General features: G+C 35.3%; 1 protein-coding gene across 1 annotated transcript in view; it reads left to right on the top strand.

Moving 5' to 3' along the window:
• The window catches only part of NBEA (neurobeachin), a 707336-nt gene that overhangs the window by 239240 nt on the left and 451666 nt on the right, over positions 1-16430 (top strand). Inside the window, exon 30 of the mRNA XM_019653151.1 lies at positions 13082-13520. Within this exon, the coding sequence (XP_019508696.1) occupies positions 13082-13520 (439 nt within the window). The remainder of the gene's footprint in view (positions 1-13081; positions 13521-16430) is intronic.

Raw genomic sequence — 16430 nt, 5'->3', positions numbered from 1 at the left:
ATAGTGAGGAAAAATTCTCTATCCTCATGAAGCTAACATTCTAGCTAGGGAGATACTCTTTTAGAACCCACACATTTAAATATATAATTGCATGTTATGCTGCATTCTAAGAGATAAAATTGCAGGTTATTATGAGAACTTACAAAAGAAGAAACCTAACTTAATTTGGGGTTAGGAAAGGCATTGTAGAAGTGACATTTAAGCTGGGAACCAAAGGATGAATTCAGTTAGTTTGGGGAAAAGAATGGAGGCAGTAGAAGTGCATTCCTGAATAGGTAGCCACATATTCTGAGAAAATCCTTGGCATATTTTGGAAACATATGTGGGTGAACAAAAGAATCAAGGGAAATTGAAGCATTCCATGAGTTAGGCAGAAAGCAGACCACATGGGGCCTATAAACTATTAAAGATCAGACTTTTAATTTTTAAACCAAGCATGGGAGTATCATTAGTGTTCTATTGCCGCCATATCAAATTACCACAAACTTATTGGCCTAAAACAACACAAATTTAGTATTTCACAGTTCTGTGGAACAGAAGTCTAACATGGATTTTACCACACCAAAATTAAGGCATTGTCAAGGCTGCATTCCTTTTTTAGGAGCTCTCAAGGAGAATCCATTTCCCTTTTCTGCTTCTAAAGGCAACCCATATTTCTTGGTTTGGGTCCACTTTCCTCCTTCTTCCATCTTTAAAACCAGGAACAGTGTATCTCTCAAAGTATTCCTTGGTAGTGACACCTCCTCTGAGCAGATGTTAGAAAGGTTTCCTGCTTCTAAGGATTCATGAGGTAAGATTGAGCCCACCCAGATAATACAGGATAGTCTCCCCCTGTCAGAGCTTACATTTAATGTCTTTTTTGCCATTTAATGTAGCGTCCGCATGTTTTGGGAATTAGGATATAGACATCTTTGGGGCACATTATTCTTCCTACTACAAGTATCATAACCTGGTTTACAATTTTAAAAGAGTATTCTGGGTACAATGAGGAAATAGATTAGAGGGGGCTTCAAGGGGAGTTGGATAAACCAATTGGAGGCTGTTGCTTTCTAGGTAAAGATGCTTTTGCTTAGGACTAAGGTGTGTTGGCAGTAGAGATCGAACAGAAAGATAAAGGCATTGGAGATACAGCTGACAGGATGTGGTAAAGATTGGATGGCGGGGCATAGAGTATGCAAAGTTTTTAAAGATGACACCTGGCTGACTGCTGTGAAAAACTGAGATGATGAAATGGCCATGTATCAAAATAAACAAGTATGGAGGAAGAGAATGACCAAGTCTTCCATTTTAGATGTGTTACTTTTTTTCTTCCTTTTACCTTTTAACCACCTTCATGCATTTCTCCCACCTCCTACTTCCCACCTCTGGCAACCTGTTCTCTGTATCTATAAGCTTGGTTTTTGTGTGCGTTTGTTTTGTTTTGTTTTATTTTTAGATTCCACATATAAGAGAGATCATATGGTATTTGTTTTTCTCTGTTGACTTATTTCACTTTGTGTAATGCTGTTGAGGTCCATCCATGTTTCACAAATGGCAAGATTTCTTATTTATGGCTGATTAATATTCCATTGTATATATATGTGTACCTATATACCACCATTTTTTTTTTGTAATGTCAATAGGTCAGTTTATTGTTAAGGCAATGAGCAACACATGCTGTTTCTTTGTGTAAACTTTAAATTATAAATCAGGATAAAACATTCTTGGTATGTGGAACTTACATGCTGATGGTGTTAAGGGATAACAGAATACACCACCCCAAAATATACCTCTTGGGCATATGGATTATTTTGAGTGAAAGGACATTGAGAACAAGCAGATGCAGCAAAAGCTCTAAAAACAGAGCACAGGTTTTCTATTTGTAAAGAAATGTACATTTAAAGAGGAAGTTTCCATTTGTAGAGGTATCTTCCTGTCCAGTACAAGGAAGAAAAGGTCTTCTTAACAACTTTTTATCAATATAGAAAATACTGATTTAAATCTGCATAACAGACCTTTTTAAACAGTTCTTGTTACCACAATTTTCCTGGTCATCCTCCCCCACCTAGAAGCCCAAAACCTGTTTTCATTTGTTTAGGCTAAGATGTATACTACTATTTCTTTATTAATTTATTCATTCATTCACTGATGGACCCTTAGGTTGTTTCCATATCTTGGCTATTGTAAATAATGTCAGTGAACAAGGGGGGTGAAGATATCTTTTTGAACTTGTGTTTTTGTTTTCTTTGGATAAATACCCAGAAGTGGAATTACTGGATCATATTGTAGTTCTAGCACCAATCTGCATCCCCACCAGCAGTGCACAGGGCTCCGTTTTCTCCACATTCTTGCCAACACTAGTCTCTTATCTTTTTGATGATAGCCATTCTCACAAGTGTGAGGTGGTATCTTATTGTGATTTTGATTTGCATTTCCCTGATTATTAATGATGTTGAACATCTTTTCATATACTTGATGGACATACAAGTAGTATATATGTCTTCTTTGGACAAATATCTATTCAGATCTGCTGCCCCTTTTATAATTGGATTATTTGCTTGTCGTTGCTAATGAATTGTATGAGTTTTTATGTATTTTGAATATTAACCCCTCATCAGATATGTGATTTGCAGATATTTTCTCCCACTTGGTTGGATGCCTTTTCATTTTGTTGAAGGTTTTCTTTGCTCTGCGAAGGTTTTGTTTTATTTTAGTTTGATATAGTCTCACTTGTTTATTTTTGCTTTTGTTGCTTTTACTTTTAATGTCAGAGTTTTTAAAAAGTATTACCAAGACCTATGCTAAGGAGCTTATCACCTATGTTATTTTTTTTTCTAGGATTTTTAATGTTTCAGGTCATATGCTCAAATCTTTAATCCATTTTGGGTTGATTTTTGTGAATGGTGTAAGAGAGTGGGCAAGTTCACTTCTTTTGTATGTGGCTCTCCAGTTTTCCCAACACAATTTATTGAAGACACTGTCCTTTCCTCAATGTATATCCTTTAGCTCTTTTGTCACAAATCAATTGACCATGTATATGTGGGTTTATTTCTCTTTTCTGTTCTATGTCAGGGATCGGCAAACTTTTGAAACAGAAGAGCCACCAGGGGTCAGCAAACTGTGGCTCGTGAACCGCAGGTTCTGAAGTAAAATTGAAAATGAAAATAAAACTATCATAGTTTCATTTATAAAAATTTTAAAGGATGTTATTCACATAATGGTGATTATGTAAAAATATATTTATGGCTCTCTAATAATGTTTAAATTGTTGTGAGGGACAGGACTGTCTCTTCCAGGTGTTGGCAAACTTTTGAGACGTAATATACCCAAAGAGCCGCTTGTGGCTCGTGAGCCGCTGTTTGCTGACCTCTGATCTATGTGTCTGTTTTCATGGCAATACTATGCTATTTTAACTAAAGCTTTGTAATATGGTTTGAAATCAGGTGGCCTGATGCCTCCCACTTTGTTGTTGTTCCTCAAGATTGCTTTTTCTCCTCAGGATCTTTTATGGTACTATATATGGTTTAGGGTTATTCATTTTATTTCTGTGAAAAAACACTTGGATTTTTTTTAAGGATTGCATTGAACATGTAGATTGGTTTGGGTAGTATGGACACTTTAACAATATTGATTCTTCTAATCTATGAGCATGGAATATCTTTCCATTTATTTGTGCCTTCAATTTCTTTCATTAGTATCTGATAGTTTTCAATATACAGGTCTTTCACCTCCTTGGTTAAATATATTTCTAGGTATATATATATATATTTTTTTTGATGCAATTGAAAATGGCATTGTTTTTAAATTCCTCTTTGTGATAGTTCATTAGTGTATCAAAACAAACAAATTTTTGTGTGTCGATTTTGTATCTTATAACTATACTGAATTTGTTAATTTTAAAAGATTTTTGATGGAGTCTTTAGGGTATTCATATATATGTATATATATGAAACACACACATATACATACACATACACACACAGACATATATACACATATGTTACTAGATGTATAATTTATAATATTGTCATCTTCAAATGCTAACAAGTTTACATCTTCCTTTCCAATTTGGATGCCTTTTATTTCTTCTTCTTGCCTTATTACTCTGGCTAGGACTTCTTATACTATGTTGAATAAAAGTGGTGAGAGTGGCCTCCTTGTGTTGTTCCTGATGTTAGATAAAAAGCTTCAGCTTTTTACCATTGAGTGTGATGTTAGGTGTGGGCTTGTTATGTATGGCCTTTATTTTGTTGAGTTACATTCCCTCTATACCCTCTTTCTTGAGAGCTTTTATCATAAATGCATGTTTTTTTTCATCTGCTTTTTCTGTATGGATTGAGATGATCATATGATTTTTATTCTTTATTTTGTTAATGTGGTTTATCATATTGACTGGTTTGTGGATGTTGAACCATCCTTGCATCCCTGGAATAAATCCCATTTGGTCATGGTGTATGATCCTGTTAATGTATTGTTGAATTCAGTATGCTAATATTTTGTATCTATTGTTCATCGAGGATATTGGCCTGTAATTTTTTTTTAAAGCATCCTTGTCCAATTTTGGTTCAAAACCTAATGCTGGCCTCATAAAATAATTTTTGAAGAGGCCCTTCCTCTTATTTTTCTTGGAAGAATTTGAGAAGAATTGGTATTAATGCTTCTTTGATTTTAGTACTCTTAAGTTTAAGACTTTTTTTGTGGCCTAATAATCTATCCTGGAAAAAATTCCAGGTGTAATGGAGAAATATGTGTATTGTGTTACATTTGGATTGAATATTGTGTACATATCCATTAAGTCTAATGTGTCATTTCATGCCCATGTTTCCTTGTTGATTTTCTGTCTAGGTGATCTGTCCATTTTTGTAAGTGGAGTATTAAAATTCCCTACTGTTACTGTTTATGTCCCTATTTAGGTCTGTTAATATTTGCTTTATATATTAGGTGCTTTTATTTAGGTGCATATATATTTACAAATGTTATATGCTCTTTTGGATCGACCCCATTATCATTATATAATGCCCTTCTTTGTCTTCTATTACAGTCTTTGTTTTAAAGTCTATTTGTGTCATGTAAGTATAGCTACTCCCCAGCTTTCTTTTGCTTTCTAGTTTCATGGAATAACTTTTCCCATCCTTTCACTTTTAGCCTGTGTGTGTTCTTCCATCTAACATGAGTCTCTTGTAGGCAGCATATAGATAGACTTTGTTTTGTTATCCATTCAGCCACCCTGTCTTTTTTAATTGGAGAAATATGTCCACATGTGTGTGGTGCCCTGATTTTTGTGGCTACTGCGCAAGGGATGCCTCTACGTCTCTTGGCCCTTATGGCCCGGAGGGCTTATGCGTGTGGGTCCCATAGGACCATAACCAATGGAGGAGTTCTTAAACAGATACCACCCCCAGGGCATAGTAAAAGGAAACAGACCCAGGAGCTCTGTCTTTCTGTGAAGGATGCCTGTTAGCTAATCATCGTGGCTGTGGCCTGAGGGACAGACTTCTAATGAAACATGAATTTAGGAGCTGACTGTAATGTTTTCCAGGGACCTCCTTGGGTGGCACTAACTTCTAGCTCTCCCTCTGCCATTCTCCAGAGTGCGAGTGTCTCCTGGAGGGAAGCTGTACATGCGTCTGGCAGCCTGGTTTTTACATCCACTGCCACATTTATCTTGGCTGATGCCTAGGGGATGCCCCTTGATTACCTGGCCCTGATTGCCAGGGGGGCTTGCGTTCCTGGGACCCATAGGACTATGGCAATTGGACAGAGAGTTCTTGGCAGGCTACTATCCCCAGGGCACTGTATATACAGCAGACTGAGGCACACCTCCCAGAGTTTCTGTGAATAAGACCTTTTGGTTTGTCCTGGTGCTTTGACCTGAGGGGCCAGCTTTAGGTCTGGCACACATATAGTGGCCTATAGAACTGCTCTCAAAGAACACAGGCTCTGAATGCCATCTTGGCACTATCTCTCTGCCTTTCTCCAGCTGAGTGGAATCTTTCAGAAAAGAGCTTACACACTTGACTGGAGCCCTGATTTTTGTGACTCCTGCCCAGGGGACACTTAACAGTTTGCCTGGATCTAGTGGCCAGCATGGCTTACTCTTATGGTCCCACACTTTTAAAAGCTGCTGCCTAACGTTCTGGCTTCCAATTAGCCTGAATTCAGATGCTTAGATCCTCCCCCTAGGATCCAGAAGTTGTGGAACCTGAATTGAAACTTTGGTCTATTTGATTACATTCGCATGATCTTTCTATTATGACATATTCCCTTCAGGAAGGAAGGAGAAACACCCAAAATAGCTTAAGGGCTAAAGGTGTAAATGGAGGTGGGGGTGACAAGTCTTGGCACATCATCAACTATTGGGAGCTATTAAAAATATAATAGGCTGTTTAGGCAAGCACAAAGGTTTGAGAAATGACAAAGAGCTGAGGCAGGTTAAAGGACAAGGTGTATCTCCTACATGAGGCCACTCCGTCAAGACTGGGAGAGGTGGTTGTGTTATGTACTGTATAGAAACCAACACAGAGAATCAAGCAAAAAGAAGAAAGGGAGGAGTATGTTCCAAATGAAAGAATAAGATAAAACCACTGGAAAAAAAACCCCAAAAATCTTAATGAAATGGAGATAAGTCATTTATCTATAAAAGAGCTCAAAGTAATCATAAAGATGCTCATTGAACATTAGTAGCTTAAGGGCTAGATATATAAGGGGAGGTGGGGGTGAAAGGTTGTTGTTTTAGAATAGGATATATTAGTGTGCAGATAAGGGGCCAAAGGTAAGGAAAAGAGACATAAATTGAAGATAAGTAGAGAGAATAACTGATAGAGTGGTCGGGTTCTGTGTATCCTTATAGCATAAGTGATGATGATGGTAATGGTGATAACAGTAAAATCCATAATAGCAGCAGCAAGTACAAAAACGTATAGTGAAATTACTTTATTCTGGGCATTATTCATGAATTTTGTTCTATAGTCATCATAATAACTGTATAATGTATATAGTGTTATTATGCTTATTTTATAGATAAAAGAATGAGGCTGAGAAAAGTTTAGTGGCTCATCCTACATCACAAAGCATGAATAAGACCTGACTGAAAGTCAGTCGAAATGTCAAAGCCTGAACTCTTAACCATGTATAATGTGTAATTTATGGCTTATCTAATTGATATTTGGTTGTTTTTGTTTTTCTGCAACTTAAGAAAAGTTTTAGGTATATATATTGACATTTTATTATTAGTATTGATGATCGCTTCCATCCCATTATAGAAAGTCATGATGTATTTCAACAGGAAAAATTTTTTTTTCCTTTGAGCAGAAAAGAGAAAAAGAGTATAAACAAGCTAAGACAAGAGAAAAGAAAATTATGTAAATATGAATATTTTATAATTGCTATTTGATATTTTATTTGAAATGTACAGATTGGAACTATACTAAAATTTGGATCTTAATCATCACATAGAGGGGGAGCTTCTGGAAGAGTGGAGTAAGGATCTCCAAAAAACTGTTCTTTCATAAAAGCAACTGACAAAAATAATCAAAATCACTTTTTCAGTTCTCTGGAAAGTAATTAAATGCTTTCAGCAATCCAAAAATTATCAAATTAAGCAAAACTGCAGAATTTTCATGAGAATACCAAGCTTTGTGGTGACTTAACTTGCCCTATTGCCATCTACTTCTCCCCAGTTCTGCAGTTGCCTTGAAAACCAGCAGCCAGACAACCATGGTAGCTGTGAAAACCAGCAGTCTAGTAACCACTGGAAGGAGGCTCAATAGGTTTAGAGTTTGTAAAAAGTTCCATTTTAGCGCATGTTACTATTTGACACGTCTGGCAGCTCCCTCTGGTAAAGCTTCACTTACTCGGCTTATTATTATTTGATATTATTAGCGCTTGCTCGGGAAGTAAAGCCCTATTTCCAAGGTGTTCTCTTTAGTCCCTGTGCAAGCAGATGAGGGGTAAGGGCGAGTCGTAAACAGCATGTATGTTAAAAGCATGTTGTAACACACGCCAAGCCTTTGACCATGAGTAAAAGACTTACTGGCTCAAGATACTTAAGGCAGTCTCTGTCCAATTATCATTTGCTCATCGGGCTAACTGAATAGAGACTTCAGTGGCTTCAGGTAACAGCAAATATAGGTTTTACAGAATTACTTCAGGACAGTCAGTAAATAAACAGAGCAACAGTGAACCCCACATTAGGGGTTGGATTTCCAGGATTGGCACAACATATATTTTAATTGTCTAGTCTTCAGCAAAAATATGAAACTTGCAAAAAATATGCAAAGAAACAGGGAAGTATAACTAACACACATTGGGGGGAAGTCAGTCAACTGCCCCTGAGGAAGCCCTGATGTTGGATTTATTAGACAAATGCTTTTAACCAGCTATGACACATCAGCTCAGATAATTAAAGGAAATTTTTTCTAAAGAATTAAAAGTATGAGGGTGATGTCTCATCAAAGAGAATATAAGTAAAGAATTATCATAGAAAAGAACCAAGTAAAAATTGTCGAGTTGAAAATGTCAAATTTATTAAGGGGCTCCATAGAAGATTTGTGTTGGCAGAAGAAAGACTCTGCATTCTTGAAGAAAAGTCAATTGCGGTTATCTGACTCTTAGGTACAGATTGAATATAGAAATTAAGAAAAGTGGAGAGAGCTTGAGAGACCTGCGAGACAGCAACAAGTGAACCAACATACACAGATAGGAACCCCAGAGGAGAGGAGAGAGGAAGGGGCACAGAGAATATTTGAAACATTGGCCTGAAAACCGAATTTGATGAAACTTATTACTATGCACATTCCAAATCGCTTTAAGTAGAATAAACTCAAACAGATATACAAATCATAGCCAAAACATCAATTGGAAGTACATTCTTGGATCTTGTTTCTTCTGAATTATAATTTTATCTACTGGCATATTTTTGATGATAATATTTAATTCCTGAAGTTGTATTCTTTTCATACATTTAGTGTAGCAAACAAAAAGTTGAATCATATATAAATAATTGCAAATAATTACCCTGTATTGCAGTCTTTTGTTGTGTAAAATTAACTTTAGTGATTTTTAAATCTTTATGTATTTTTTTTTTCATTTGGAGTTTTTTTTTGTTTTTTTTTTTAAGATTTTATTGGGGAATTGGGGGAAGGAACAGTGATGGGGAATCGGGAAAGGGGAACAGACAAGTTGCCGTCTTTTGGTTCTTCAGTCTAGTTGTGGAGGACGTCGCTTCACTGGCCCATGTTGGTATTGTGATCATTGTGCTCTTCCCGGCTGCGGCAGTCGGTTGTTGGCCATTGGATGTCCGCTCGGCAGCTCACGCTGGCTGCCAGCCGCTCATGGTAGCTTTACAGCAGCCCACTGCAGCCCTGCTGCAGCCTATGCCCTCGCTGGTGACTCATGGCCGCCCAGCTCCAGGTCGAGCTGTTGTTCACCATCTTAGTTGTAGAGGGTGCAGCGTTACTGGCCCTCATGTGGGATCCTAACCGGGGCCCTACTGCTCAGAGCTGGCGTCCCAAGCCAACTCCTAACCGACGTGCCATTCAGCCGGACCTCAGGTTACTTTTTATGTAACTTCATTTGGCATTTTGGGATTTAATATAAACGAGATATACATTGTAGTTATATATAGATTTTTATGTTTTATTTTAAATCACTGATGTGATTTAGTTTGCTTAGTATTACTATTTGAAAAGCAAATAATTAATCTTAATATAATTTTTAGTGCTATACAAACAAGGAGCTATTGGACTTAACTAGACAAATATATGTTCCTTTCATGTTACCCCTTATTTAGATAGTTTGGAATATAGCAATTTGAATAATTTAGTACGCAGGACATATTGAAACACTTCATAAATCACTGTAAACAAGATTTTTGGAGGAAGGAATGTGATAAATGAGGTAACCATGTAGAAATCATGTCATTTGCTGAACTTAGCCCCATAATTTTTCCAAAATTTATTAGATAAACTCATTAGGTTCAATGAAACACAGTAAGAAAAAGAGGCATCTGGCTTCCAACTGCCTGTTTCTGACAAAGTTAAGATCACTCAGACTAGTAATGTTTCTGCTTTGTGTACTGACGTGGCCTATTGCTACAGAAACTGATGAGAACTATAGGAAAGTTACGAGTCTACTGTCATTATAGAACCTGCACAGATGCAATCATTTATACATTTTCTGCGTTCATGCTTAACTTCCTATTGAAGTTACTTGGGTTAAATCCTCAAAGTACTTTAGTGTCACAAGAAACATTAGCGTTATCTAAGCTGACATTTATACCATCAACTGGGAGCATATTCTGTAAAATATTTTAATGCGTGAGTAATTAAGGTAGGCTTTTTGACTACTGCTCTATTTTTCATTTGCAATTACTATTATTAAATTTTTCATTGGTGTTTATGCCTATGTGACATGATCTCAAGATATACTTTATGAAATTTATGTAGTTGAATAGAGTTCTTGTTGAAATATCAAATTTACTGCTTCATTTTTGAAATCATTCTTTTATCAGTCACAGTAAAAATAAAAGATTTTTATTACTGTGTAAATATTTTGATGATTCATTTGAAAATTTTCTAATGTTCAATTTTAATAAGCTTAATTATGTTTTATAATTGAGAGGTTAACATTTATATTGGAGATCCAAGTATCTGGTTAATGAGTTATAGATTTTAATTGTTGATTGAAAGTCAAGTGAACAAAAACACAACAAAATTATATATTTGGTGGAAAGATATTTTCTTGTGGCACCAGTGGACACTAAATCAAAGATTTTATTTTCTTTGATATTTTATTTGCTAGCAGAATGCTTATATTTCAGACTTACATAACTTGTAAAGCACATTTTTCATGTAGTTCTTGATGTAAAACATACCATAAAAAAATACTGAGACATCATACTAGGGTAAAGACAAACTCTAGGCCAAATCTATAAATCAGCTAAATTCAGACTAAGTGCTGGACTTGACTATATGCCTTTTGCTAGTTAAACTCTGTAAGAAATGTGTCCATGCTAGTAACCCCATGACACTGTTATTTTTTCTTGATGTTAGAACTCTTACTTCATTTCTGCATTTACATTTTCTGTTCTATTGTCACAGAAATATTACTACTGCTATTTAAGTCTATCCTGATTTTTTTACCACAATTGCTTTCTCTCCAAAAATATATAATCTATAGATGCACACCTGTACTGAATAAATTCAGTGGTATCTCTAATAGTGGAAATAAATGCCTTACTCATCTCATTTTGTATTCCTAAGGTTATTTTGAAACTTCCAAAGTTATCACCTCAGTTTATATGATTCCCAAAATAAATTGCTATACTTATCTTGATCTACAGATATAAATATCTCAGAGATTCTGCAGGCTTAATTAATTCAAAATTTAATTCATTATTTTCCTAAACAAACACACTCCTCTTTTGCTTCCTCAGTTAGTGGCATAGTACTATTACTATTCCTTAAGCTACCCTGTTTCCCTGAAAATAAGACCGGTCTTATATTGACTTTTGCTCCCAACCATCTACATTTATTAATTTATTCATGTACAAAAATCTACATTTATTCAAACAGTCATGTCTGGCTGACGATCCTAACTGGAGCTTATGTTTGGGGTAGGGCTTATATTACAGCATCCTGCAAAACCACGCTAGGGCTCATTTTCCAATTAGGTGTTATTTTCGGGGAAACACAGTACATATTCCAGAAGCACCTTTATTCTTTCCCTGCTATTCCTAATGTTATTATTCTATGTCTTAATATTCTCTCACAAGGTTTTATTAAAAAGCTAAACTGTTACCTTTACCTCTTTTTCCTTCTGTAGTGCTTTGCCAATAGTATTATTGAAATTATTTGTGTTCTCAAAACTTTCATGCAGTCATTTTAATTTTTATTCTTGGGATCAACAAAGAATAGGTCTACTTTTTTTCATGTTAGTCATCCAATGTTTGAATATTATTATGTTATACTAATTAATCTTTCAATTCTAATGTACAAACAAGCAAAATTATAACCTATTCAATAAATATGAGGAAAACTACAATATAACACTGAATTGTGAGAAATGTATATTTTTAGTCAATTTAACTAAATGTTGTATATTAGGAATATTGAATACTATGAAGATGTTATTTATTTCTAAATAGCTAACATTTACTAAGCACCTACTTTATCCAGGAACTGCAAACAGTTTACATGTAGTATCTTATTTTCTTCTTCAACATGACTTTATTAAGAGCTCTTATTGTCCCCCATTATACTGTAGATTACATAAATTTTTTAAGGTCATCATATAGAATTTGATATATGGAGAAATTTATTATATTAACCTTTGCTTTGTATGAGATTTTATATGAATTTAACATTTTAAAGATGTTTTTTTATCTATCGAATTGGTAATATGTGTATTTCTTACCTATATATTCTTTTCTGACTAAGTTTTCATAAATTGAAATTTACATATATTCACAAAAAATGAGTATTCTAAAATAAATATTCTTTAAGAAAGGCACATATGTACTAAATTCTTGAGAAACATTATTCTCTTATTAAATTATCGTTTTGAAGTAATTATTTGACATGCTTTTTGCAATTAACTTTTCAGAGTTTTATGTATTATGTTCATGTACCTTTAAAATAATATCTTCAACTAGTTTAAATATTTCAAGTAGACATTATTGGTTATTGAAGTACCATAAAAGGTATAAAAATGACATATTTTTAAGGACAGTATTAGAATAGTATAAGAATTTCTCTTACGTGATTTTAGCTAACAAGAAAGGATAAAGGGGGAACTTCATATAATAATTATTTATGAGCTGCTATAAAAATTTTATAGGAACTATTTCTCCATGTTTTTAAAGGCATCAGTTTTGAAATGCCAGATGATTTATAAAAGAAATGGGGTTCTGTTGATGGTTACTGAACAAAATGACAGGTATATATGAATATGTTTTAACCCAGTTTTGTTGTCATATCTAGCTAGCAGATTTTTTGTTTTTACAGGTTTTATTTCCTTTATCTCAATATGTGAGAATATTTTATTAATAAACTGGGTTTCCATTTGTTAAACTTTTTATTTAAACCATTTTCTTCCATTACAGAAACACCTGCTGCATTCCCAGACACTATAAAGGAAAAGGAAACACCAACCCCTGGGGAAGATATTCAGATAGAAAGTTCCATTCCTCATACGGATTCAGGAATTGGAGAGGAGCAAGTGGCTAGCATCTTGAATGGGACAGAATTAGAGCCTAGCCCAGGCCCTGATGCCATGAGTGAACTGTTATCCACTTTGTCATCTGAAGTAAAAAAATCACAAGAAAGCTTAGCTGAGAACCCCAGTGAAATGTTGAAACCTGCACCATCCATATCTAGCATTAGTCAAACCAAAGGCATCAATGTCAAGGAAATATTGAAAAGTCTCGTGGCTGCCCCAGTTGAAATTGCAGAGTGTGGTCCCGAACCTATCCCATACCCAGATCCAGCATTGAAGAGAGAAGCGCAAGCTATTCTCCCTATGCAGTTCCATTCCTTTGACAGGTGAGTGCTGAACTGATTATTTGCAATGCTCTCTACACAGAAGGAAATTTGAGTTTGTGTTAATTTAAAAACACATTTATTAATGTAGATCCTTACTACAAAGAATATCTAAGTGACAGGCCAACCTGATGGATCTCATAGCATGGCATTTTAATAATACATCTCAAAAAAGGTTTCAATATGATATGGTGGAAAGCACATTGAACTGGAAACCGAGAAACTCAGATTCGGATTATAAACCATCATCAAGCCACAACACTATATTGGGGAAGTCATTTTATCTTTCTGGACTTAAATTATGTGATGGATAAAATGGGGGCGGAGATAGCCAAATTTCTGCAAGGTCTAGTCTGGCTTTGAAATTCCATTGTAATATTATTGAAAACTATAATAATTGTTTGAGATTGAATAGCCTGTTTTACGTAATAAAATTTAAATTTGAGTTTTAAATGCAGGTATATGGAAAAAAATGTTTTAAATATGTGATCATCTTCCTTATTGAATTTTCATTGTCGGTGTAAAAGCCATATTTTGAGACATATATTTGAAAGTAAATATTACTAGAATACATTTTAGTGTTCTAATGATTTATAGCATGGCCCGTATATCTATATTCAGATGTTAATGAAACAAGGAACTTTTAGTTGAGAACCAAGAATTCTTTTTTCTGTTCCAATATATATGCCATAAAAATGATAGTGACTGAATAGTTTAGAACCAAAGAACATGTGCATGTAATATATTCTATTATTTAAAAACGTGTGCAGCATTAGAAAAATATTTTAGGTAGTCATTAATTACTAACAATAGTATTTAACTTTGATACTGGGATTGATGCATTTTTTCAAATTACATTTACATATTAACATGTAAACTCTAGTTCGTGTTTTTTAACTTCTAAATGTTTAAAACACTTTTTCTTTCAAAAAAGTTTATATGTATGTGTGAAGTGATTAGCAAGCAATTGTTTTTTTTTGTTTTACAGAGGAAAGATCAAGTTAGGAAATCAAATGTTTCTTAAACTGGAATGTCAAAAAATATATATAGTCAAAATATATTATCTATTTCATATTGCTTTTTCTAAAATAGTTAAACTGCTATGTCCAAATTAGAAACGGTAATTTTTCAAATTATATATATTTTTTCAGTTATAGTTGACATTCAGTATTATTTTATATTAGTTTCAGGTATACAGCATAGTGATTAGACATTTATATAATTTATGCAGTGATTCCCCCCCCCCATTAATCGAGTACACACCTGGCACTATACATCACTGTTGCCAACACTATTGACTATATTCTCTATTCTGTAGTTTACATCCCCTTGACTATTTATAAACTACCGATTTGTATTTTTTTTTAAGATTTTTATTGGGGAATTGGGGGGATGGGAACAGACAAGTTGCTGTCGTTTTGTTCTTCAGTCTAGTTGTGGAGGACGTTGCTTCACAGGCCCAAGTTGGCACCATCATTGCGCTCTTCCTGGGTGAGGCACATCAGTTGTCGGCTTCTGGATGGCCGCTCACTGCGGCTGCTGGCCGCTCACGCTGGCTGCTGGCTACATACGGTAGCCCATGGCAACCCACTGCCACAGGGGTCGCAGCCTACGCCATGGCCGGCGACTCACGGCAGCCCAGCTCCAGGTTGAGCTGTTGTTCAGCATCTTAGCTGTAGAGGGCAGTGTCACTGGCCCTCATATGTGGGATCCGAACCAGGGCCCTCTGGCATTCCAAGCCAGTTCTTAACCATCGCTCCACTCGGCTGGCACCAATTTGTATTTCTTAATCCCATCACCTTTTTCACCCTCCTCCCCAACCTCCCATCCCCTCTTGCAACCATCGGTTTATTTTCTGTATCTGTGAGTCTGTTTCTGTTTTGTTTGTTCGATCATTTTGTTCTTTACATTCCACCCATAAGGGAGATCACATCATATCTATCTTTCTCAGTCTGATTTATTTCACTTAGCATAATACCCTCGAGATGCATCCATGTTGTCCCAAATGGTAAGATTTCATTCTTTTAATTTTGGCCGAGTACTACTCAGCCACAGTTTCTTTCTCCAGTTATCTATTGATGAGCACTTTGGTTGATTCCATATCTTGGCTATTGTAAATAGTGCTGCAGTGAACATAGGGGTGCGTATATCTTCTTGAATTAGTGTTTTGGATTTCTTTGGATAAATATGTAGGGCTGGAATTGCTGGATCATAAGGTAGTTCTATTTTTAATTTTTTGAGGAAAACTCCAAACCATTTTCCATAGTGGCTGCATCAATTTGCAATCCCACCAACAGTGTATGAGCGTTCCCTTTTCTCCACATCCTCACCAACACTTGTTCATTGATTTATTGATGATAGCCATTTTGCCAGGTGTGAAGTTATATCTCATTGTGGTTTTAATTTGCATTTTTCTGATGATTAGTAACATTAAGCATCTTTTCATATGTCTGTTGACCATGTGTATGTCCTCTTTGGAGAAATGCTTATTCAGTTTCTCTGTCCATTTTTTTAATGGGATTGTTTGTTTTTTTGGTGTTGAGTTGTATGAGTTCTTTGTAAATTTTGGATATTAACCCCTTATCAGATATATCATTGGTGAATATCTTCCCCCATTCAGTTGTCTGTCTTTTCATTTTGTTGCTGGTTTCTTTTGCTGTGCAAAATCTTTTTAGTTTGATGTAGTCCCATTTGTTTCCTTTTTCTTTTGTTTCCCATGCCCAAGGAGAGAGAGCAGAAAAAAATATTACAAACTGCAATGTCACAGAGTTTACTGCCTATGTTATCTTCCAGGAGTTTATGGTTTCGGGTCTTTACATTTAAATCTTTAATCCATTTTGAATATTTTCTTGTATATGGTGTTAAAAGGAGGTCCAATTTCATTTTTCTGCATGTATCTGTCTGGTTTTCCCT

Source organism: Hipposideros armiger, unplaced genomic scaffold (assembly GCF_001890085.2).
Source record: "Hipposideros armiger isolate ML-2016 unplaced genomic scaffold, ASM189008v1 scaffold_198, whole genome shotgun sequence".
Lineage (NCBI taxonomy): Eukaryota > Metazoa > Chordata > Mammalia > Chiroptera > Hipposideridae > Hipposideros > Hipposideros armiger.
This window is presented reverse-complemented; position numbering and strand designations above follow the sequence as displayed.